Raw genomic sequence first — 23133 nt, 5'->3', positions numbered from 1 at the left:
CGTTTGACGGCGGTTGATTAGATTCCGATGATTCACGCCAGCCTGTCCCCAAGATCTCGCAAGAGGTCTTGGACGAAAGTGTTGGGAGAGAGAATCTGCCGAGTCCTCAATGCAGAACTTCTGACAAGCAACCTCATATGCGGACGCACTGCGGAATAGGGTGTAGTGCACAAGACATTGTCGTTCGGAATGTACCAGGAAAGGGTGTTTTTTTTTTGGACAGTCTTGTATTTGATTTGTAGCAGCAAGGTGGTCATGCACACCCGGGTATAGCGTTGCTCCGTTGGATAAAGGGCGATGGAGAAGGCGGGCGTTCCTTGACCAAATCCTATGTGGAAGCTCCTTATGATGGCCAGACCTTAATCAAGGCTGCAGACTGTACGGTCTCTTCAATTAGAGGATACAACTCATGGCTCTGTACCGAGTACTCGGTACAGGGGAGATATCTGCTTTTGACTACTAAACATGTGCGCAGTCCGAGGTATCGCCGGATCTGTAATAAAAGGTAATCAAACTCGGACGTAGACGAATGAAACTGGTTCGCTGCCTACCGAGAACTAGAAGGCTGGTCCGATTAGAGGTAGTTTGATCCTGCCAGATGGCATGCGCACTCTTACTTGAATAGTCCTGCCGAAGACACTGAAGCACAACAGAAAGTAATCAGACACGTTCGGGTATTCAGGATGCAACAACAGTGGCGATCATATCCACGAAGCTGCGCGGCAAAGAGTGGAAAGATGATCCATGGCTGCTTTGGACTGGCACCATTGCTTCACTTTCACACTTGCACAAAGCGATTTCCTTTCCACAGCCTTCGCCCCATGCCGTCATTAACGCGGCCCTGGCTAGGTCGCACATCCTAATCGTTGCGCACAGCTTGAACAATCGCCCCTGCGTCCCCTTGGTCCAATGCATCCAGCGCCTCCATATCGTCCGGAGATAATTCAAAGTCATAAACATCGGCGTTTTGCTTGATTCTATCCGGAGTATCACTTTTCGGCAGAGGTACCCAGTTCTTCTGCAAACAGTATCTGATGAGGATCTGTGGCGTGGTCTTGTTGTATTTCTGGGCCAAGGAGACCAATGTGGCATCGTTGGCCTTGTAATTTCGAACCAGCGGCGAGTAGGCTTCGATGATGATACCGTTTTTCTGACAATAATCGGTGATGGTTCGTTGTTGGCACCATGGATGCAACTAGTAGAAATGTGGTCAGCTTCATCACCATGTCTTGACAAGACCAGAGCAGCTTGATGAGAAGAGGAACCTTCATCATACCTCTATTTGATTGACGTGTGGCGGCCAGATCTTTGCATATTCTTTCATCTCCTCAATATGTCCAACACCAAAGTTGCTCACACCAATGCTCTTAGCCCTTCCCTTCTCGTACAATTTTTCAAGAGCCTGCCACATCTCTTTTCTCTTGCTACTTCCCGCATTGGGACTGTGTATCAAGAACAAATCCACGTAGCCATCACGTCCCGGATCAATCTTCTCCACGCTTTCGAGACACTTTTTGTATGATTTTTCAACGCTTCCTGCTGCAGAGAGAATTTTGGTGGTGACGAACACCTCGGAGCGCGGAATTCCTGATTTACGCAGCGCCTCCCCAACCTGAGCTTCGTTGTGGTAGAACTGCGCGGTATCAATGTGTCTGTATCCGGCTTGTAGAGCGCACAGGCATGACTGTTCACAGACAGTTGCAGGGGATTGATAGACTCCGAAGCCAAGGCGGGGTATGTGGACGGAGGTGTCAGGTAGAGGAAGGGTATCGCTGAAAGAGAGGGGAGGCATTGCGACGGAGAGAGAAAAAGGCGTGATCCAGCCACGAGGAAACTTGGGAGAAGCCTTGAGATTTCAGAAGCGGCAGCGTGGTATTTTTTGTTGTATAAACCGCATCCTCCAAATCGAGGAGTGATGATGGTGATGATGCAATCATGCGGCCCAGCCTCTGGTGGCCTTGGGTCCCGCTGGACGCCCACACCTGCGCCCTCACCTGCGCCCTCACCTGCGCCCTCACCTGCGCCCGCACCCGCACCTGGCACTTCCGCCCTCCATCTCGCCTGCAGCTTCTCCCACCACTCTCATTGGCATCGCTTGTTGCTTCTGCAGTAAGCTGGAAGCTCTTTGTCACCCACAGTCCTGCGCACTCATGCCTCGATCGCCACAAGATTCCCAGGCGCCGCTTCCACGTGCTGCCCTGCTTTCCTGACTCTGATCATGCCCAACGGGTGCAACGGTGTCGGTCTGATTCACACCTTCCTCTGGTGCTTCGGTTCCAGCGCTAAGCCGGACGTTGCATCAAGAAGGAATTGACGGCTTGAAGCGTTGCCCTCGAAGGGTTTGCATCTTGTTTTGAGCAGATGATCCATGCTAATCTTCGCCTAACCAGTTGCTTCTCGACAATGGGCTGGTCTGTGATTTCTCTCAGATGTCCTAGATCTCGAATGTCAATCATCTTGCTAGGTCAAACGCCCTCCGGAATTTGACTAACCTTCGTCTTCATAGCACAAACACAAAATCGCAATAGCCACACCGACACTGAGATCTTTGCTTGTTGTGCAAGTGATCAGAATCTTGCTCTGAGGTTGCGTGTGGAGCTGATTGCTGATGACGCTGACGACGCCAGGCAACTTATCTCGAAGCTCTTTGCTTCCGAGTTTGCCATCGCGGCAATTTAACCAAACGGCTTTTGATGTTGAGCCTTTTGCGTCACCTTGACAGTTGACAATCAAGTCGAAACCATCTAAGCTTTCGACTGGCCCGACTGCAAGATAAAGATTGGACGTTGGAGTGATCCTCGTAACGGAAACACCTGCGCCATGCGCTTCTCTTTGTTTTCCAAGGAGATCTTCGATCAGCGCAGGGAGTTCATCTTCGGGAGTTTGTATCAACAGCATTCTGTATCTCCAGAAGAGCTCTGCGGTCAGTCCGTGCGACCAACCCTCGCTGTCGTCACCGGCGCCTTGGATGTATCCACCTTCTGAGCTTTCTGCACCCCGGACGCGACGAGACGCGGAGCACAGCACGAGGTTGTGATAGGAGTGCCCGGCTTTAGACCCTGAGCCTGATGGACGAACGTCGGCTTCGTTAGCACTTTGAACACTAGAATAGCCGTTGATCTCCCAGGTGAGGCGTACAGGACGTCCCAATTCCTTCCGCAAACTTTCTAAGTTCAACCCTAGACCGGCAAAGGTGCTCGTGAAATGCTCGAGCCGGGCTTCAATCTGCGATACCTCAGAATGGCCTAGGTCATCTGGTGGAGGCGGGGTCTGAAGTCTGTGCGCCGAAGGGATTTCTGGGAACAATGCTTTGTTGACAACCGCGGTCCAGATAGGCACGGTCTTACTAAAGGCATCTGGCAGATTCTTGCCACGACGCGTTGAATCGACCACGATTGCGCCGCCATACGCAGATAAGATCGGAAGAAGCTGCAGATTGAGTCTGCGTGGGGAAAAGTCCCATTGTCCGTGGTGGCCGTCTGTGCTTTTGAAATACGTACTGCCTGTTTTATCAGCTGGGTCGATGTACCAGCTACCACAACGCTCGTTGGCCACCAGCGGCAGATTGTACCGATGGGATACCTCTTTGACAAACGTCGCATCACTAAGGACCGAGGTGAGGCGATTCGGAATAGAGAGGGCAGACTTGCGAATCGATTTTAGCGTTGCATACAGAGAGGGATGATGAGTCGAATCGGTTAACGTCAGGTCAGCTAATTTTGTGGGAAAATCTGGATGGCTCATTTTCAGTCTCAGTAAGGGCCAGAGGTCCTAAGATTCATTCCAAGTGGTCAAGGCCTGCCTACTTTTCAGGCAATGACGGTTCATACAGTCTGTACTTGTGAACAAAAGTTGTCCAAGTCCACGCTCCGAGAACGAAACAGGTATGGAGGGTAGCAATGCGGAGAGTCCAGCACGTCCCCTTTTCCCATATGTTGAAGCGCCGAGCTCTGTACAGACCCTTGTAGTCTGTGATGTTGATGAATGTTTGTGAGAGATTTATTCAAATTTCGCGATGCCAAGAATGGATCCTGAACCCAATTGGGTGAGGCGAAGCCTTGAACACGCAAGACACGCTTCACGTCGTCACAAAGATTCCAGCCTTCTCAGTACCATGGTGTGCATGGCTCAAGCAACTTGAACTGTGCCATCCAACGGTGCACCCTCTGGCACCATCACAGCCCCGTTGGTGGCTATCATCTCCATGGCATCGTCATTGATAGGATGTATCGAAAACTGGGTGGCAGTAAATTCTTCCCCGTCGAAAAGGAGCCAGTTTTGAAGGGGCTGCTCCTTCTGGCCCAGTACATTGATGACATCTTGTGCCAAAGAGCCTCCCAGGAACGCAACCACGGGACTGATTTCGGAGCCAAGGTTCTGCAAAAAGGCCCGGAGAAAGTCGGATCTCAAGCTTTCCAGTGGAAGCGAGAGCTCTAGGTGTTTCTGGTTTGCCAATCTCGTGAACAGCTCGAGGTCTGCTCTGTTATGCGCAGGAAGCCTCCCCCCCATTTGGCCTTGAAAGTCGAACAGAGCCCGCAGGCAAGAAAGTAGAGGAGTGACTTTCGTGCGGCTCCGTCGAGTATTCCTTACGCGCGCCGGAAGAGGAGAAAGATTGGCCAGCTGAATGGGAGAGTAGGTCTCTTGATAGGTAATAAGTTCCATGGTCTTCCCATTTTCCTTCTTCGATTCAACGGCAGTGACGCATTTCGTAGAAGTCTCCATATCGCCGACTTTGGTGGGTTTATTCCTCTCCTGTCTCTCAATCACGAAATCATGTATGATCAAGTCGGCGAATACGTAACCGTACATACCGTGGGTGTCTGCGGCATAGAATTTTCGACCATACATCCGGCAGGCCATGTTGATGGTCCCAAGTACATCCATAATGAGACCTGTTGCAATAGTTATGTCGAAATTTTGGAAATATTCGGGATCCTTGGTTACGGCCGCGTGCGGGTCCGTATATACCTCGACTCTTGGATTCAGTTTCTGTAGTTCTGCGAGGGCCGCCTGCGCACGGTTTTGGCCAACTTGGGCTTCCTGGACGAAAAACTGTGTTCCCAGATCCTCTTCTGTAACAATTTCGTGATCCAATATGGTCAACACTCCGACTCCTGCTAAAACTAGATTTTTCGCGATTTCGCTGCCCAAGCCTTTCATTCCAATGAGAAGAACGTTCGCGCGACGAATCTTTTCCTGGACTTGCATGCCCCATAAGCGGATTTGTCTGTCGTATAAAGCAATCTCATCAGCAGAGATGGGTTGATGAGGCTGCATTCCAAACATTTCAGGTTGCATTCCATTCATCGCAAGCGTCATGTCGCCGAAAGGCGCATGAGGGACTTGTTGGTAGCCGTTGGAGCTTTCCATGACGGGAACGGGTGTAACAAATGTAGGACCATTCATGACACCATCAATGCCTCCGTTCACTATGCCGGTCATAGCGCCGTTCAAGTCAGCCGCCACAGAATTCGTAAGGGGGAGGCCGTTCGGAGGATGAGAACCCTCGGACACTGGGTTCTCGTCCATGGTGCATTCGAGAGGGAGATCAGGAAGATGGGCGCAGTGTGATGGGTCCAAAGAACTGAGCTTTGAGGGAGCGACCGTCGAAGGTGTCTTCTCAAATGTGAGAAGATAAGTGATCGTAGAATGAGGCTGCAGGGGAGGTGAAAGTGAGAAAAGAGAAGCAAAATTGTTTGCTATGCGACAGAGGCACTTACCGCGAGTTTCTTTCGCTGAATGAGCCGGTGATTCAAGAGCTTACAAGGTAATGGTTGGTATCCCTAGCCATTCTCCCAGCAAGGCAGTTTGATGCCAAGCAACACTTCAACTACGTACATATGTACTTGTCCTTGTCCTTATCCGCAGTGCCGCAGTTAAGAAGCCAGGCTCCCGGCTCTCCACGCCATTGGTGAGAGTTATGCTCGTAGGCTTTCAACTTTGAAGCCTAGCGGGATGCCTACAGGGCTAGAGGACTAAAGGGCTAGAGGGGGAAATGGTGCGTTAATTCTCCGGGTGGTGCCTTCCACGCAGCACGGGCCTTTGGCCTTTGGAGGGCGCTGTGCCACGCCCATTTGAATCGTGGGGCAAGAGTTGGCTGATGCACTGCGACATGTCACAGCGCTTGAAGGTCGCCGCACTCTCACTGGCGAACATCCAACTACCACCCTTCTTTGGAGGACCTTTTCTCTACAGCCCAGTCTCATTGCTGATGTCTACAATCTCTGCCATCTGCTTTCAAATGTCTCTTCCAACCTGATTTCAGATCGAGGAAACTTGCGTGTTGCTTTCATCCCTCGAACCGTATTTGTTCTTGCCAAAGTATTGCCCGTCCTTTGTTCAGCCATGGTACGATCCCGTCCTCAAGTCATTCATGCACTGCGTACTCAATCCCCTATGACATTTTAAGCTGATATCCACCAAGTCCAATCCCCCTGAACGCCCTGCTTGGTCTGATATCTCTGCACGCCTCGAAAATCTCAGGAATCTCCTCAGTTCGGAGCGGCATCTTGGTGTTGAGCACGAAATTGCATTCGAAGCACTTGACCGGGAAATAGGGGATCAGATGGCAGCCTCCGAGGCAAATGATGACAGATCGGACCGACCACTATCGTCTGAACCCCTCACCCCACGAGAACGAAGAAGAAGGGAAGTCGGCACCCGCTTTCGTGACCTAGACATTTCCGAGAGTCTTGCTCAAACTAGCAATCCATCGAGCCTCGTGCGAAACCGGCGGAGAGCCTTTAGGCCTAGTGAACGTCTACAGAGATATCAAAGAGAAAGATTGGGACAAAGTGGAAGAGCTGCAGCATCAGAGGCATATGTGCCATCATCCAATCAGTCATCTACCTCCCCAGCTCAATCAGTCAGTGATCGTGGTGACCGGCCAAGGTCGAAACGGAGGAAATTGACCGACGGTACATACGAGGACGAGCCTCGAACTTTTAGCTATGGTCACAATGGCCAGGTCGTCCCTGGCCAGCTGAGACTGGAGATTGTCAGTTGCGACGGTGGAGAATATTCAGATCCTCATATGCCCATCAACTCTTATCCGCAAAATGTCCTCCTAGATGATACCAGCGTATACTGCACAAAGTCAAACAAATGCAACCTCCTCCTGAAGCATGTGGGTGGCATGCCCTTCACTCTGACTGAAATTGTGGTCAAAGCCCCGCGTGCTGGTTATGATGCACCAATTCAAAATGGCTTGATTTTCATTACAATGGAAGATGATGATCTCCTCGACCGGACGTCTCAATACGATGTTCGCTGGTCATCAAAAAGCGACCGTCATCAGCGACACAGAACAGATGGATACCGCCGCCCTTCCCTGGAATACCTATACTCTGCGCCACCCCCCCTCCGGTCTTTTGACCGTTCGAGGCACCTCAACAATCCCACAACTTCTGAAGAAGCTCACCATCTTGAGGTCCCTCTCGTCCCAGGTTTTCATGTGACAGTGGTAGACCCATCAGATGTAGAAGATGGGGGAGAAGGGCCACTTTCGCCGCGACCTTGGCACGACGACGAGTACTCATTGCGATCCTATGTCGATCGATACCGGCCAGTGTATTTCGGAAATGAGCGAAACGACGGTCCGTGGTCTAGCTCGAGTGATTCAGAGGGCTATGAGCCCGATGTCCAGCTTGACGCACGAGAGACAGGGGAAACAGAACGCTTTCAACGCCAGCAACTCGACCTCGAGAGTACGCTTGCGCACCGGAATCGCATGCTGGATCTCATGCGGGCGGAGCAAATTCGTGAGAACGACGGGGTTTTCAGCGGTCGCAGCCGGGAAGGCGATCCCGAGGAAGACAGATTGTACGGTCGTCCTTCAACTTCAAGTCGGGGTGGAGCTCGAACATTTGGTTCTGCGCCAGTTGTCCCAAACACCGCTTATCCCCCAGAGGATCTTACAAGTGAACTTCCAGAAGCCGAAGGTTCGAGCTCCAAGGCAACTTTGAATGGAATGGCAGCCGCCTCCTCTGCCAGGGGCGGCATTGCGCCACATGCTTTGTTCTTTATCAGTAGAAACAAATCGAGCACCGAAATCAAATTCGACCCTCCAGTGTAAGTAACAGCACCCTTTTCCAATATATCGGGGTGTAATTCTGGGACTGATGTATCCGCAGGTCGGGCCGTTATATTCTCGTCAAACTATGGGCGCAATGTCCCCATGCCAACATCGATGTGCAAGCCATTCTTGCACGAGGTTATGGTGGGCCTCGTTTCTTCCCCAGCTCAGAAATGAGGTGATATGCAAAATTGAGGTTGCAGAGGTGCCGCAAAGAGTTCTGATGGTCTAAATGTTCCTCATACGCACAAGCACTCATGATGTCTCGGTGGATTTTTATGTTTGTCTTTTGAGAACGCTTCCCAACCACCGTCACCAATCCCAACTGCTGAGTATCCTGTTACGGGCTTTGAGCTCCGCGGTTTTGAAGAGCGCAAAGATACTATTTGTTGAGATATAAACCCACAGATCAACGCAAATGTATGTCATTTTCTACGCCCTGCACCGCGCCTTCATGTTCTCTCGCCGCGACATAGCTGTGATCGTGTCCGATTCGCAGCTAAACAATCCCCATTCGTCCTCCTGGCTCCTTTGCGGTACGCCATCCTGATGGAGGTTTGAGTCAAAATGGCCTTATACATGCCCCTTGCTTCGAAATGAGACGTTGCCGGTATTGGTGCTTTTGAGCCATAGGTTTTCGTGGTGATTAAGGAGGGATGCTCTCTTCTTATAAACTGGAGGAGAACGCGAGACACTATAGATCACCTAGGGTCATTGATGGCATGAAAGATTGACAACAGGCATCGACTATGTATGCTCCAAAATATATGGCCATTCCGATGCGGGGCAAAAACAATCTACCATGACGCCACTTGAGTTTCCCCATGCCTTGTTTGCTTTGCCCTTTAGAGTCGCTATCTTATACACAGTCAATCCGGTAAAAGCAGTCGGACATGCCTCGCTTCGCAGAGGGGACGGGAATCCCAATTCGTGGCAATGAGTTTCTACCACCAAAGCCCACGTCGCCGACGGAGACGCAGATGCCCGATCGAATCCGGATCAAGAATCGGCGAAAACGGTACTTGGACACTCACCCAGAATATTTTGGACCTCAGCTTGAGCTGGCAGGTGTGCCACAACCTGAATCCCCGGGCAAGGTAGGCCCTGGACCACTTACTGACGGGTTGGTTGTCCCTTTGCAGATCCGCTCCTCTACGACCGATTAGTCCGCCGCTTCCAAACGCCCGCTGAACGCGAAGCCGAAGGTCGGCAAAAGGGCTACTCTGGCATCCTTGAAGCGGACCTGTACCGCAGCGAGGCGAAGCTCGACGCGCTGCGGCATCCAGACCCTCACGCCCTGTTCACGTACAGGCGCGGACCGAACGGAGAAATACTGGCCGAAGATCGAGAAGAAGTGCCTGCAAACAAGGAGGAAGGCCTTGCCAGGTGGAAGTGGGAGATGCAGGTCCGCTTTCTGAGAGGCGGAGATGACGATTTCGACTACGACTCCGTGGACTACAATCCCGAGTACGACGACCGAGTCCTGGAAGAAAGAGACGCGGAAGACCGCTACTTTGACGAGCAAGAGCCCGAATTTGTCAACGGCGAGGAAGGGCTTCCAAGGACCCAAAGCCATGAGTTACAGGGGGAGACTGGGGTTCAAGACTTTTGATTCAAAGGCGCTCAATCGCACAACGGAATGAACAGCTTCGATAACGCTGTTCTTCCAATTGATATCAATCATGCTTGACGCGAAGTCGGTAACAAGAAAAACCGGGCGAACTTCCAGAAGTACGATTGTCTCGATACGGATCCCGTAAGATCAAGCCAGGCTCATATGACCTGGAGCGCTTCGAGCTGGTCAGGTCGTGGCCTTGACCAACTATGCTGATACCTGCGTCCTGCTCCTGACGACAGAGACTTCCTGGCAGAGCGCCCAGACCTTCAGCGTCCAGTTGTGGTCGATGTCCTCTGACCTGATATCTCTCATCTCCGCACCGAAACTGGTTCAGGCAGTCACAATATCTATTGGATCCATTAGACCCCGGAGGCTACTGGCACATCGAACATGAGGCATCCTCCTGAAAACTTGCTGGCTTTCTGTCTCCTCCATAAAGTCCTGCCATTGTTTGGTCGCGATCCATTCCTGGCGGGCTCGTTTGTCCCGAAACTTCATGATCATGACTGTGTCGTGAACTTCCTCGCGGGAAGCTGGGTCGGTCTCGGGAATTTGGACCGGGTACGTCTCGAATTTGGATATCAGGGGAGAAAAGGCCGCATGCATGCCCAGTCTTGTAATCATGGAATCCAGCTGATGAGTTGGTTTGTCCTCCAATTTCCCTCTCCGAACGAGATCCTGGTCGGCAGGCTGCACGTTGCGCTTCATTTGAGATGCAAAGAAGTAAAACATGCACGTCAGTGGGCGTTGGCCGTCAGCATCCTCCTTCATCTGCAGCTCAGCTGTGGTTCGAGATGCTGCATGTTGCTTGCTAAGGGCTGTTCGTTCCAGGAGCATTCTAATCTCCCGAGGAGTGAGCGGCGCAGCTGCAAGTCAACACTGGGATGGATGTGTGGTGATGCGTAGTTACCAGTAAGCAGGGGAAACGTTGTCAGGGACAAAAGAGCAATCTATGCGAGGCACTGGAAACCGGGCTGGACGTGCTGTTTGTAGCAACAAGAGGCCAAGCTGATCTCATAGTTAAAGGCCAACGGGTGCCTCCCTCCACCCCGCATTTTCAGCACCTGCGCCTCAACGGGCCTGAGATGAGCGATGCATCCTCGATGCTGACGCCAGAACAATTGGCGAATACGGTGATGGCCCTCGAATGCGCTTGTCTGCAGGGATAGGTACGCTGTATTGATCGGCTGTTTTGATGCTCATCCTCTTATGTTGCGGCTGTCACGATGGGCGACGTGCATACAGCTAGCTACTCCCTTGCAGTTCTTCCATTTTCCATCGACAACATCAGCATCCTCTCTTTGTCCATTTCTATACAATGGAAGCCAGAGTACAATTGAGCGGACCTCAACCATTGTAGTACTCTCTCTCTCTCCCTCTCAAAGTTCTATCTCGAGTGCCTCTGGGCATGTCAGTTCCGCTTCATTACCCCACAAAACGCCCCCGCGAAGCAACAGACTCGGCATCGATCATCGTGTCAGCTCAACCGGTCTCGGCTTTCAATTCCCACCAAGCCCCAGAGCCCAAAGCCCACTTCCCCTGTTTGCCAGCTTCGAGCTGCCATCCTGTCCGCCGATGACCGCGGCATTGGTCCGCACCCCCACAACTTCCACCATGCGTTTTCCACACAGGCTTGTTCCTGCTTTCTCTCCACGGAGTGAGGTGTTAGGACAACCTTGTGCGCGTCCTGAAATACACATTGTGCCTAGTTTGGATGGCGAGGACATCCCTGTGAGACCAATTGAGCATCCCGTCTGAAGAACAATGACAGCGCCATGCGGGCACTCCTTCGACCACCGGCAGCGGCCTTGCCTACCTTCTCCTCGGTCTTTCGACCTCGACGCAGCCTCCTAACCCTGGCCAAAGTAAAAGGCCCTCTGCATCCTCCTTTGCTCGAAGAGACTGTTGGCGAGAATTTTGGACGTATTGTTGCGGCACATGGTGATCGTAATGCCGTCATTTCCAGACACCAAAACAAGCGATTGACATATCACCAACTCGACCTCGACAGCAATGTCCTGGCTCATGGACTACAAAGCTTGGGGGTCAAGAAGGGCGACCGGGTCTGTGTGTCGTTGGGCAACAATCTTGAATTCGCGACAATCACATATGCGTTGTTCAAGCTGGGAGCTATACTTGTCCCGTTGAATCCGGCATTTACATCGAACCAGATCATTTCGGCCTTCAACCATTTGTCTGCTACACACCTAGTCATTGGGACCGAGACAAACTTGCCCTACAAGCCACCGCGATCAAATGTCTCGCTTCTGGAAGCACTTGTGCCTGATCTCTCGAGTGCGACTCTCGCCTCGGAAGCGGTTCCATCCTTGAAGAACATCATCCTCGTGAATAATTCCTCGGGCAGGATAGATCCTACACCTTTCCGAGCGACAACACCATGGGCATCGATAGCACAGGACACGGACACTCGGCCCCCTACGCCGTCTTCCCCTCTGTCGCACCATGAGGTGGTCAACATCCAATTCACTTCTGGTACCACTTCCATGCCCAAGGCTGCCTGTCTCTCGCACAGATCAATCCTCAACAACGGCAACCAAATAGGTGACCGGATGCTGTTGACACCAGAAGATATTGTATGCTGTCCACCACCTCTGTTCCATTGTTTCGGATGCATCCTAGGATACATGGCGACTGCGACGCATGGCTCCGCGATTATCTTCCCTACCGAGGCATTCGATCCGTTGGCCTCCTTGAAGGCTGTGCAAGAGGAGAAAGCGACGGCGCTGTATGGTGTCCCTACGATGTTTCTTGCGGAGTTGGAGCTTCTCGATGACGAAAAGGTCGCGTACGAAGGTTTCCAATACCTGCGCACCGGCATCGCAGCAGGCTCATCAGTGCCTTCTGAGCTGATGCGAAAATTGCACAAGACTCTAAATCTGACGGAGTTGACGATTTGTTATGGAATGACTGAGACCTCGCCCGTTTCTGCAATGACAACGACGGACGACCCAATCGAGAAGCGCATCAACAGCGTTGGCCGACTGCTACCCCATGTCGAGGCGAAAGTGGTGGATCCTTTCGATCATGACAAGATCCTGAACGTGGGTGAACGAGGAGAACTCGCAGTCCACGGATATTTGGTCATGAAGGAGTATTGGGGTCAACCTGAAAAGACAGCAGAAGCCATCAAAACCGATGCGGAGGGCAAGGCATGGATGCATACTGGCGACGAGGCATCGATAGATGAAGAGGGCTATGTCAGCATCACCGGCCGAATCAAAGACCTCATCATCCGCGGCGGGGAGAACATCCACCCGCTCGAGATTGAGAACTGTCTCCTTGCACACCCCAAGATCGCCGAGGTCAGTGTCGTCGGCCTCCCAGATCAGAGGTATGGAGAAGTGGTTGCTGCGTTTGTCGTGCGCAGGCATCATCTGCCGCCAGGAGAAACGCCTATAAACATAGAGGAAGTCAGGGGCTGGGTCAAGGATCGCATGAGCCACCACCTGGTGCCGAAACATGTCTTTTTCGTCGACGACTATCCAAAGACGGCCAGTGGGAAGATTCGTGAGTACTTTGGCGGTTGTCCTGTTGATTGGATTGTGACTAACTGGTGACTTTGCAGAGAAATTCAAGTTGAGAGAACAAGGCGTCGAACTGCTCAAAGGAGAGAATCCCAATTGAGGTATCGAGCAGTATTCACCAACAAACCAGCTCCTATCCCTGGCGACGCAAGATGCTGGATTGGATAACACACAGAATTTGAGCACAAATCAATAATCATCACGCTTGGTCGACGCACGATCGCGGTCTCGCGAAGGCTTCCTCTCCCTACTATCACGTCGGTGATGTCTGTGACGGTGCTCCCCATCTCTGTTCCTGTCTCTATCTCGGTCGTATCGCGCGTCTCGGTGCTCATGCTTTCCTCGTTGTCTTTTGTCGTCGCCTTCATCTCGCCCGTGCCTTTCTATTCGCTCGCTGCTGTCTCGGTGTTTTCTCCTCCCAGCGTCTTCAGAATCTCGAGGCCGATGTCTATGGTGGTGCCCGCCCTCTTTGTCCGTATTATTGTTCGCCTCATCCACGTTGTCGTCTCTCCGTCGATGTCGATGCTTGTGTCTTCGTTTCTCCTTTTGCCTTTCCTTTGCCTTCTCAATCTCCTCCCGTTTCTCTCTAATCAGATATTCTCTCATGGGATCCTCTTCTTCGCCTTCTTGCTTTATGGCGAGCAGCTCCTCTAGCTCCTCCTCTTCTTTGATTAGATGCCGTCTCCGTTTCCTCTTGTGCCCGTCTTCGCTGTCGCCTTCGTCGTCGGTGTTGTCGCTCTCTCTCTTCCCATTCCCATTGACCTCTTCTTCAGCCTCCGCCAGGGCTTCCAGCCTGTCGATCCTGTACGTGTCCTCGTCCTCGTCATCCTTTTTCTTATATCTGGTGTGGTCAACCCTCAAGAGCCGCCCCAACACCTCGGCGCCCCCCAGGTTATCCACGGCCAGGTCACAGCTCCTCTGGTCCTCGTATTTCAGGAACGCGAACCCTTTGCTCTTGCCAGTTTCTTTGTCACGGATGAGATTGAGGTGTGTGGGGTTGCCGTACTGAGAGAAGATGATTACCACGTCGCCTTCCGTCAAGCCCAGGTGCAGGCCTCCTATGTAGATCCAGGCGGTGTCTCTGTAGTCGGCGTGCCACGAGGCAGAAGGCGGCGTCGCATTTTCTAACTCGCGCTTGTTCAGAAGCTGGGTCTGCCGAATGGCGTTCATAATCCTAGTCCACTGAAGAACACTCAGGAGGGAGCAACCAGGATATCATACGAGGAACCCGTCGTCGTTTCGTTGCAGTGTCAATCCCACTGCCCACTTGACAGAATTCAACTGTCGGCGCAACTGTCGAAAAAAGTTGCCAATAATCTTCCGCTGCGACTGCGGAGACAAAGACCCAAGATCTCAGTAGTGACGCAGGTAATAATAATAATCAACGCCAGGCTTAAAGTGGCTGAGTGGGCCTACGCACCTAGAAGAGTTGGTGTTTCACGGCCACGGGGACTTTTTTCCAGGGACTGCGGAGAAAACGCGACAACGAAACATCCAAGAACATGTCGGATTTCTCAACTCGGCAGCGTGTAAACAGTCTACGCATGAATCTCATCCAGAACTGATAAACCCAAATGCTTCACTCACAATTGGACATGTCCTCGGTCAAGAACCATTTCTTCACTTGAGACACACAACTTCAATCATCCAGTATGTTGGCGACATCTCAACCAAGTCCCAGCTTTCCTCGCCCGTCTCCCTCGTCCACTCCGATCCCAACGGCGGCGTTCCGACGACCCGGCAGCAAAGATGGCGACAGACAAGCGATCTGGGTGCCTATGCTCAACAGCGCGTCAAAGGGCAAAGATCTCTCTGAAAAGCAACTCATCCTCCTCGGCGGCACCCCCGACCAACAGCGCGGATTCCTCGAACAATTAAACCCCCCGAACCAGAGAGCCCGGTACGCCAACAACGACAGGCGACGGCAGCCGAGGATCGCGCCTGTGTCGAACCGCTACGCCCTGGGCTACACCTACCACGATGTCTTGGACGCAGATCAGGAAGACGTGCTTGCGAGAATGAACATCTACATGCTGGCGAATCCCTCTGCGAACTTTGCCCCGCTGCTCAAGCCGCTTTTCACCCCCAAGACTGTCAAAGACACTTTGATCACCATCTTACTGGACTGGTCGGACCCATTGAAGTGGGCGAGGCAGCTACGGCAATGGATCCGCCTTTTGAGAAGCGTGATATTGACATTGGACGAGCAGACAAAGATTGAAATGGAGGAAATCATGACGGCCTGGAAAGAGAAGAGAGTCGGGCCAGATGCTCCGTCCGCTCAACCCGGGAGCGGTAGCAGTGCAACCGTAGCTGAGCAGAGATCGATAGTACCACCGGGACCGGGCGAGTGGGACGAGGGACTAGGCATTCCGCTGTCCGTGGTTTGTATACAGGCGGAGAAGATCCAAGACCTGGAACGAGACCAGGGCTGGGGGGAGGATCAGTTTGACTTCCTGATGCAGTGGCTGCGATGCGTTTTGCTGAAGCACGGAGCCTCGCTCGTCTATACCGCCACGTTCGACCCGAACAATGTAAGGACGCTATTGCATTCGAGTCTCAGCATTCAATCTCTGTTAAAACGGGAGGTGGCGAAACACAACATCGTCGACAGAGACAAGATCCTGGTACCGCCCAACTGGGACTCTTGGGGTAAGATTCGAATCCTAAAGGAAGGCTTTGACCCCGAGGCCGTGGCGGACGCATGGTCCGTGGAAATACAGTTACCTCCCGAGGAGAAATTCGACCTCTCATCAAAGAGCTACGGCCAAGAGGTCGAGAGATCTTCGCAGGACAATGAGACCGACACGGAATCGGCTGTGCAACTGTTTGAAAGCACGCTCCGCCGTCCCACCGACATGCGGCCTTCGTTCCAGCCACGAACGCACGATGAATCGGTCTCTGTCCCGTCTGTCCAAGAATTCCTGCAAGCGCAACATGAGACGCTCGAGAAGTTGAAAGCGGAAGACGAAAAGGCAGAGAGGAAGTCGCGTAAGGGTGCCCCGGCGCCGACGGGAGCTGGCGCAGGGAGCGTTGACGCAGGGGCTGTGGAAGAAGGGCCCAAGGGGGTTTCCAACCCAAGGATGGCCGAGCACATTGGCCCATATCAGATCAACGTGAACGGGATTGATTTCGACGCCGAGGAGGCCACCCGAAGACTGCGGGAGCGGGAGAGCGAGCGACAGAATGCGGCAAAGAACGTGTCTACCAACGCCGGTCATGCGTCATCAGGGGTCGTCACGGGGATAGGTACGAGCACGCCAATGCGTCGTATGGGCAGCGACCACGGCGGCGATGGGGCACAGACGCCGTCTGGCTCGGGCAAGCAGAGCAATGAAGCCATGTCGCAGTTCTTTGCCAATCTGATCAACAAGAAGGACAAACGGGGCGCCGTGAGCGCCGGTGCTAGTCCCACCAGGGTTCCGGCCGGCAATATTGGGTCCAGCCCTGCGACGAGTCGGGGACACGGAGCCGCGACGGGCGAAGAGAGACGACGCGAGTCTTGAGGTTGATCAGTCAATCAATCTGATGACATTTCAGTGTCAGCGGTGGAATATGGATCGACATGCTGAACTGCGGAGAAAAGAGATGTTTCTGGAAGAGATGAAACAACGCCTAGAGATATTTATTCGTTTTTTTTTTTGTGGCGTCGTCGAATGCGTTCAAAGCCAGCGCTCGAATTCAATGCTCTGCTCTGCTCTGCTCTGCGGGACCACGGGGAACGTTTCCTGCCAGTTTTAAGAGGCGGAGGTGCAAGCGGATATGAGAATTCATACATAGCCTGTCAGGAGAGAGAGAAAAAAAAAGAGCACATATTCTTTCTTGTCTTGTATACCAAGTATTCTGACTGCGGCTGAACACAACCATTCCAGCCTGGGTGTCGATCAGCAAAAGCCTCGATCCGATTCTACAGATACAGCATGTATCCAGGATGTTGCGCCACGAAATGTTGCGAGGTGTCATGTATGATCCTGTCTTTTCGTGTCTTTACTCATACACATACTATAGTACACATGCGTCCCCTTTTTCGCTGCTCGTTATCTGATTTGATGTGAGGACGGGATCTGAGTCTAAGGAACGAGAAAAACAACTCGACAATAGGATATAGGAGATGGGAAATGGGAGAAATCACTGTTTATTTTGCCATCTATCTCGCTGTCTGACTAGCTGGCTGAATAGCTGCAATATCTTCGTTATCGAAAAGGACGGTATTGTATAAAATATAAAAAATCTTCTTCTTCTATACCGAATACGATTCCGGGAAAGTCTGGCATAAACCAGGTACAGTCCGTCTCTTTTTATTTCCTCTTCTCTTTATTTTTTTTTTTTCTTCTTCTGGGATTTTTGGCTGGCCCATTCATTCGTTTCTTCATTCGTTTTCCGTTTGCTCGTAGGAGGAGTAGAGAGCCAGGGACGGGGACGCGGAACCAACAACAAGAACAAGATCCACGCCAGTGATGATGATAGCAGCAATGATAGCCAACGTCTATCCTGTCCTCTAGAACCTGCTCCCCTCTGCTCTCCTCATCCTCTTCCATCACAGCTTCCACAACCGTCAATCCACACAGCCTCCCTCGGCAGTCCACCCGTCAATCTCGACCATGGTCATGACCTGCCCCGGCACATCGTCGACCAGCTCGGTGAGATTCTCCCTCAGACGCGCCACCTCGGCCTCGCTCAGCCCACACATGCGCGTCAGATACGAGACGACGCCGCCAAACTCGCCCTCCAGCACGGTGCGCAGGAAGGCACGCATATTGCCCGCTCGACTGCCGCAGATCCGGGCGGCTTCTTCGCGTGAAACCGCCGGTCTGCTGTGCTCCCTCTCGCCGGTGACGACCTGCTGCTGATGCTGGGGTTTGCCGCCGCCACCCCCAAGGCCGGTCTGGGCGATTCGCTCGATGAACTCTTTGCGCCAGCCGCCCAGCCCAGGTTCGGTGAGGGCATACTCCCAGCAGATGACGTCCTCGTCCACGCCGACGAGCTTCATAATCAGCGCGCCGAACACCCCCGTGCGGTCTTTGCCGGCTGTACAGTGGAACACCAGGGGCTCGTTCGGGCGGTCGAGAAGATGTCGGAACATGATGGTGTAGGCTCCGGCGCCGTGCGTGGCAATGTCTCGATACGCCCTCACAAAGCCTTCGGAGTAAGCGTATCCTGCTTCATGATCGTGGGAGTGTTCGGCGGTATACCATGCCAGTTTTCTCGCCAGGGCGACCGGGCCGTAGTCTTCGGTCTGGTAGACGGGGACGAAGTGCCTCTTCAGGCCCGGCACCTCATCTAAACATCCAGACACGGGACTTGCAAGTGGGTACACGCTCTTGCCACTGGAAGCGACAGTGGACGCGAGCCGGTTGATCTCGGGCGCAGACCGCAAGTCGTACATGTCGTGCACGTTGAGAGTGGTGGTCAGGTACGTGGCCCCCGTGGGGGTCAAGTGAGTGGGGTGAGCACAGCGGTACAGGAGATTTTTCTTGAGAACGTACTTCTTGGACGGCGGCGCCTGGGACGAAGACGAGGGTGGCTGGCAGGGGTATCCTCCCAGCTCGCGGAAATTGGGCACGCCCTGCACATGCAAGAATGGCGGCGTGGGTAGATGGTCCGGGAAGGCGATATTGAAGTCGCTGGGTTCAGGCGTGGCCGCGCGCTCGGCCCTCTCCTCCTTTTCCAGCGCCTCGACCTCTTTCTCGCTGAGAGGCATCCCGTTGGCGTCACTGAGGTGAGCAGCCGAGGGCGGTTGTACGTCCATGTAGGGCTGGTACGGGTGTTCTGGCTGGGCGGATTCGGGGTCAGCGGCAGCAATGGTGGTGGTGGTAGTGTCGTCGATGATGTTGTGGTTGTTGTTGTTGTTGGTGGTGGCTGCGGAGGTGTTTATCTCGGCCATGTACACCCCAAGTAGACAGATGGCTTAAGAAGCTTCTTGTCTGGCGATGTTGAACGAGTGAGGATTGGAAAATGGTCTCCTCATCAGTTTCAAACTCGTCCCTTCGATTTTTGTGTTATTGTCAAAAAAGGGTCCGAATCGTCACCGATTGGGCACCACTGCCCGGGGGGGGGAGAAACGATGGGCGAGGATGGCGTTATCGGCCTAAGAAGCAGCGGATCTAATAGAGAATTGAGGGAGTTGAATAGTTGTCTACCGTGATCTATCAGTCATGTACAAGTACTTTCTTCCCTCTTGTCTTTAGAGCATCGGGTACACAAATCATTTGAAACCCCAGGGGTATGGCCTGATGGGTGGTGTTGGTGTTGGTTGGTGGATGATGAGCAAATGACACTAAGAAATACCTCGGCCGATTTGTCTGCGTTGCCGGCTCCAAGGCAGCAGCGTCTCATCCCCTCCATCCATCCATCCAACTGCCTGCGCCCCTTTTGCACCACAAATTCTCCAAAAGATGCTCCAAAAAAGATTACGAGACGGGCATATGAAAGAAACTCCAAGACGAGCAATACGAGTCCCCCCCTGCCAAATGTCCTGGTCAATCCCTTTCGGCTATTCTCCCGATCGCAGACGCAGGACAAGACCGTGCGGGCTGGATTCAACCACAGATTCCCTCCTTTGTCTCTTCACCACCAATCATCCCTCCACGTCCCAGTCCTGTCATGCAAGTCGCCCCTTTGGCACATGGATGAAACTGGAAAAGACCCGATTACCCTGGTCACAGAACATTTGCTGGCACCTTAGGGCAAAAGCGGTCAAGGTAGCTAGACACTTGGAAATGCGGAAATTCGAGATTCGACCAGAATTGTGTCGATACGTTAAATTAAAACATAGAAATATTCACATTTTGTAATTCATCCTGCTTTTTGCCCAGCATCGCCCTGGTGCCGACGTTGCTGGCCTTGCTGTCTTTTCGGCAGATCTGTTATATACTATGTATGCACTATAGCTGCAGCTCAAAGCAATTGCGAAAGCAGTCTACCACCCAAGCTACTTTTTTTCGTGGGACCATTGCTCATTCCCAAGAAACGCCCCGTATATACACACAACCCATAAGATGTCATGGCACGAGTCCCACCTCCAGCCGGCAAACAAGGGACATCTCTGTACACCCGCGATTCCGAGCACTTCGTAACGCAGCCGAGAGTCGTCCACAGAAGGAAGAGGGAGACCAAAGAAAGATAAAGAGGTCGGGTCATCTGGAGAACCAAGGAAACAAAATGCAAATACCTGTGGGCGAATGCGATCCCGATCGTGCATTTCTCTGCTTCAGTCATAGCGAGATGTCCCATCGCCCATATCAAAGCGATGTTGAGGCAGTCGCTTGACGGGTGGTGGCAGATGGTCATGTTTGGCTTGTACTTTCATTCTGGCGGCCACCTTGTGACACCCAGTCTTTGACACATCAATCGCTTCGAACGTCGGTCCGGTATCCTCGCGTGAACAGCATTCGACTCCTTTGATCCATCGATCGTTCAGCGCGTCGCTGATGCTGCATCGCCATTCGGGGTCGGGGTGAAGCATCTTGAGGATACACCGCCGGATCGAATTCGACGGCAGCGCATTGAAGATGGGCCCACATTGCGGATGGCAGTTCTCGTCAACGGCCGAATCCTGGAATCGCTCCCGAAACGCTTGCCAGCCTTCTAGGAACAGGGCATAGTTCATCTCCTTCTTGCTCGCACTTTGCCACGGGTTGCCGATGTGAAACATGGTCATAAAGAGGATCGCACAACCCCATACGTCCAATTTGGTTGGATCGTATTCCCGGTCTTGGGCTAAAACCTCGGGCGATATGTATGGCTTCGAACCACAAATACCTGGAGCCGACTTACGGACCTCTCTCATGCCTTGTCCACACCGTCCTCCCGAAAGCGCAGTCCCCGGATGATCACCACAAAACACCTCCGAAACACCAAAATCAGTGATCTTGATATATCCATCGTCCGTCATGAGCAGGTTTTCCAGTTTGATGTCGCGGTGCGCAATCCCGTGTTCGTGCAGGTAGTTGACCCCGCGAAGGACTTGCTTGAAGATGCAGTTCCGGTCCTCGGCCTTGAAATACTTTCGTTCTACTAGACTGAAGAGCTCGCCTTGCGCGCAATACTCCATGACATGATTCCAGCGTCCATTGTTCGTGCACAGCCGCACGGTTTGCACTATGTTGGGGTGGTTGAGAGATTTGGCAATTGTGTACTCCGACTTGACCTTCCGAACGTATTCCTCCTCTGTTTCCCTCGCAGACTTCTTGCGGAACTCCTTGACGGCATACAGCGCCGCGCCCTCACCTTTCTTCTCGCCCTTGCGCAGCATGATCTTGACTGTTGCGCTGGCACCCTTCCCGATCTCTTTTCGCCGGCCTATCTTGGAGGCTGAGACAAACTCATCCTCCAGCGGACAAACATCGACGAAGAAATCGTCTCGAGGATCTGCGCTCAAGCGGCGAGCTTTGGCTCCTGCGCCTTCCTGGGCGGGCAACGAGAAAGGCGACGGTCGCGATGGAAGGTCGAAATTGCTGCCGTAGCTCCCCGTGCGATGGACCGGCGGCTTGGAAGGGCTGAGATATTTGGACTCCTTGTGGGACTTGATTTTTGAGAGGAGGCTGAAACCGCTCGAAGTGCGTGTGGGCGTCGGCGGCTCAGTGGTCATGACCGACATGATCTCAGCACTGGTCGAGACGATATTGGGTCCGCAGAGAGATGGGCTCACGAGCAGTGAGCGGGAGCTGAAGGGGAGCCAGCGCGACGGGCACTGGGATGCTTGGTTGCGACGGATGGACAAGGACCAATATTGAAGGACGTTGGTACCCTTTTGAGAGTATTGTGAAGACAAGGTGGGTAGGGTCGTCAGAGGGGGACCACCTGGGAGCACCTAGTACGGTTGCTTCGAGATGCTATGTGGTGGGTCCTCAACCGAAGTGAGGGCAACAGCGGGTTGCGCGATATGTTTGGAGCACGAGAGGATCTCGAGACGCATGTGGGCATGCGAGAAATGCACTATGATCGAATACTGCAGGGAACGGAGAGTGGTCACTCGAAATAATGGGCCGTGGTTGTGCGAAAAGGCGAGAGGACGTGGGGAGGGGTAGCAAAGCCTGCGGCATTTCCAGTAAGGCGGGTCCCAAGCTTGTGTCAAGATGGAGAAAGCAGATAAGAGTGCCCGGTACGTCGACCCAAAAAAGGATCACCGAGGTCGATACCAGATGGTGTTTTGAGTTCCTCGTGGCCGGCGCTCGTGGTGTCAGTGGTTAGGGTTTTAGACTTTGGCTTCTTTGCTCATTTCCCTTTCTCACCCGATGCTGTCCAGATCTCTTCTCCTTCTGCTTCTAGTCTTTGAGCCAGCATCCAAGGCACCTTGTTGCATGTGCACGACGAAGGAGCAAAGATGACCTGTTGCCGTTGCCGTGGCCGTGGCCGTGTGGACCAACAATGAACCGTGGGATTCCGTGGGTTGGGAAGTGCCAGCTACAAGTGTGCGGTTGAGTTTGAGGTGGGTCGTGAGGGCGGTGATTTCCCCGTCCAAATACGAGGTATTTCGAGTGAGTCGTGAGTACTTGTGGGTGCGATGAGGAGCTTTGGAGAGGGCGAGTGGAAGGCAGAGAGGAACTGTATGAAGAGTCAGCAGCTATTGATGTGATGAGGGCAGAGGAGACGCAGTTGAAGACAGAAATGAGGCTTGTCCATCATCAACTCCGGCTCACCTTCGCGGCCCCAAACGGATGGAATGGATCGATCGGCAGGTGGTCGAGGAGCGTGGGATGGAGGACGGAGGATGGACCAGCGGCCGTGTTGGCGGCGATCACGAGGACTCGGCTAACCCAGTAAGTTGGGGAGCATTCGAGGACGAATTGAACGGGAGGTCAGAGGTGAAGGTGTGGGAGTCCGATTGAGATGCATTGTAGACAATGGAGGAAACAGCTTTCGAAGATGGAAAGACGCAGTCAATCTTTATAGAC

General features: G+C 52.9%; 11 protein-coding genes across 11 annotated transcripts; 4 read left to right on the top strand and 7 right to left on the bottom strand.

The window, feature by feature from the left end:
• Positions 1-859: 859 nt before the first annotated feature.
• Positions 860-1792, bottom strand: Z517_10673 (uncharacterized protein; the record flags this gene model as incomplete). The annotated part of the gene is made up of 2 exons (XM_013424282.1): positions 860-1195; positions 1277-1792. 2 exons carry the CDS (start codon positions 1790-1792, stop codon positions 860-862), a joined length of 852 nt encoding a protein of 283 aa, XP_013279736.1.
• A 490-nt stretch (positions 1793-2282) lies between these two features.
• On the bottom strand, positions 2283-3744 carry Z517_10672 (uncharacterized protein; the record flags this gene model as incomplete). Its single annotated transcript, XM_013424281.1, has 2 exons — positions 2283-2434; positions 2493-3744. 2 exons carry the CDS (start codon positions 3742-3744, stop codon positions 2283-2285), a joined length of 1404 nt encoding a protein of 467 aa, XP_013279735.1.
• Positions 3745-4128: 384 nt separating this feature from the next.
• Positions 4129-5529, bottom strand: Z517_10671 (uncharacterized protein; the record flags this gene model as incomplete). The annotated part of the gene is made up of 1 exon (XM_013424280.1): positions 4129-5529. One exon carries the CDS (start codon positions 5527-5529, stop codon positions 4129-4131), a length of 1401 nt encoding a protein of 466 aa, XP_013279734.1.
• A 1036-nt stretch (positions 5530-6565) lies between these two features.
• On the top strand, positions 6566-8256 carry Z517_10670 (uncharacterized protein; the record flags this gene model as incomplete). Its single annotated transcript, XM_013424279.1, has 2 exons — positions 6566-8070; positions 8133-8256. 2 exons carry the CDS (start codon positions 6566-6568, stop codon positions 8254-8256), a joined length of 1629 nt encoding a protein of 542 aa, XP_013279733.1.
• Positions 8257-8967: 711 nt separating this feature from the next.
• Z517_10669 (uncharacterized protein) lies at positions 8968-9686 on the top strand (the record flags this gene model as incomplete). The annotated part of the gene is made up of 2 exons (XM_013424278.1): positions 8968-9142; positions 9217-9686. 2 exons carry the CDS (start codon positions 8968-8970, stop codon positions 9684-9686), a joined length of 645 nt encoding a protein of 214 aa, XP_013279732.1.
• A 336-nt stretch (positions 9687-10022) lies between these two features.
• On the bottom strand, positions 10023-10529 carry Z517_10668 (uncharacterized protein; the record flags this gene model as incomplete). Its single annotated transcript, XM_013424277.1, has 1 exon — positions 10023-10529. One exon carries the CDS (start codon positions 10527-10529, stop codon positions 10023-10025), a length of 507 nt encoding a protein of 168 aa, XP_013279731.1.
• Positions 10530-11467: 938 nt separating this feature from the next.
• On the top strand, positions 11468-13270 carry Z517_10667 (uncharacterized protein; the record flags this gene model as incomplete). Its single annotated transcript, XM_013424276.1, has 1 exon — positions 11468-13270. The coding sequence occupies one exon, from the start codon at positions 11468-11470 to the stop codon at positions 13268-13270; it is 1803 nt and encodes a 600-aa protein (XP_013279730.1).
• A 156-nt stretch (positions 13271-13426) lies between these two features.
• Z517_10666 (uncharacterized protein) lies at positions 13427-14407 on the bottom strand (the record flags this gene model as incomplete). Its single annotated transcript, XM_013424275.1, has 1 exon — positions 13427-14407. The coding sequence occupies one exon, from the start codon at positions 14405-14407 to the stop codon at positions 13427-13429; it is 981 nt and encodes a 326-aa protein (XP_013279729.1).
• A 482-nt stretch (positions 14408-14889) lies between these two features.
• On the top strand, positions 14890-16743 carry Z517_10665 (uncharacterized protein; the record flags this gene model as incomplete). Its single annotated transcript, XM_013424274.1, has 1 exon — positions 14890-16743. The coding sequence occupies one exon, from the start codon at positions 14890-14892 to the stop codon at positions 16741-16743; it is 1854 nt and encodes a 617-aa protein (XP_013279728.1).
• A 1049-nt stretch (positions 16744-17792) lies between these two features.
• Positions 17793-19121, bottom strand: Z517_10664 (uncharacterized protein; the record flags this gene model as incomplete). The annotated part of the gene is made up of 1 exon (XM_013424273.1): positions 17793-19121. One exon carries the CDS (start codon positions 19119-19121, stop codon positions 17793-17795), a length of 1329 nt encoding a protein of 442 aa, XP_013279727.1.
• Positions 19122-20447: 1326 nt separating this feature from the next.
• Z517_10663 (uncharacterized protein) lies at positions 20448-21836 on the bottom strand (the record flags this gene model as incomplete). The annotated part of the gene is made up of 1 exon (XM_013424272.1): positions 20448-21836. The coding sequence occupies one exon, from the start codon at positions 21834-21836 to the stop codon at positions 20448-20450; it is 1389 nt and encodes a 462-aa protein (XP_013279726.1).
• Positions 21837-23133: the final 1297 nt, after the last annotated feature.

Source organism: Fonsecaea pedrosoi, assembly GCF_000835455.1.
Source record: "Fonsecaea pedrosoi CBS 271.37 unplaced genomic scaffold supercont1.7, whole genome shotgun sequence".
Lineage (NCBI taxonomy): Eukaryota > Fungi > Ascomycota > Eurotiomycetes > Chaetothyriales > Herpotrichiellaceae > Fonsecaea > Fonsecaea pedrosoi.
The sequence above is the reverse complement of the archived record's forward strand: the minus strand, read 5'-3'. Positions and strand labels throughout refer to the sequence as shown.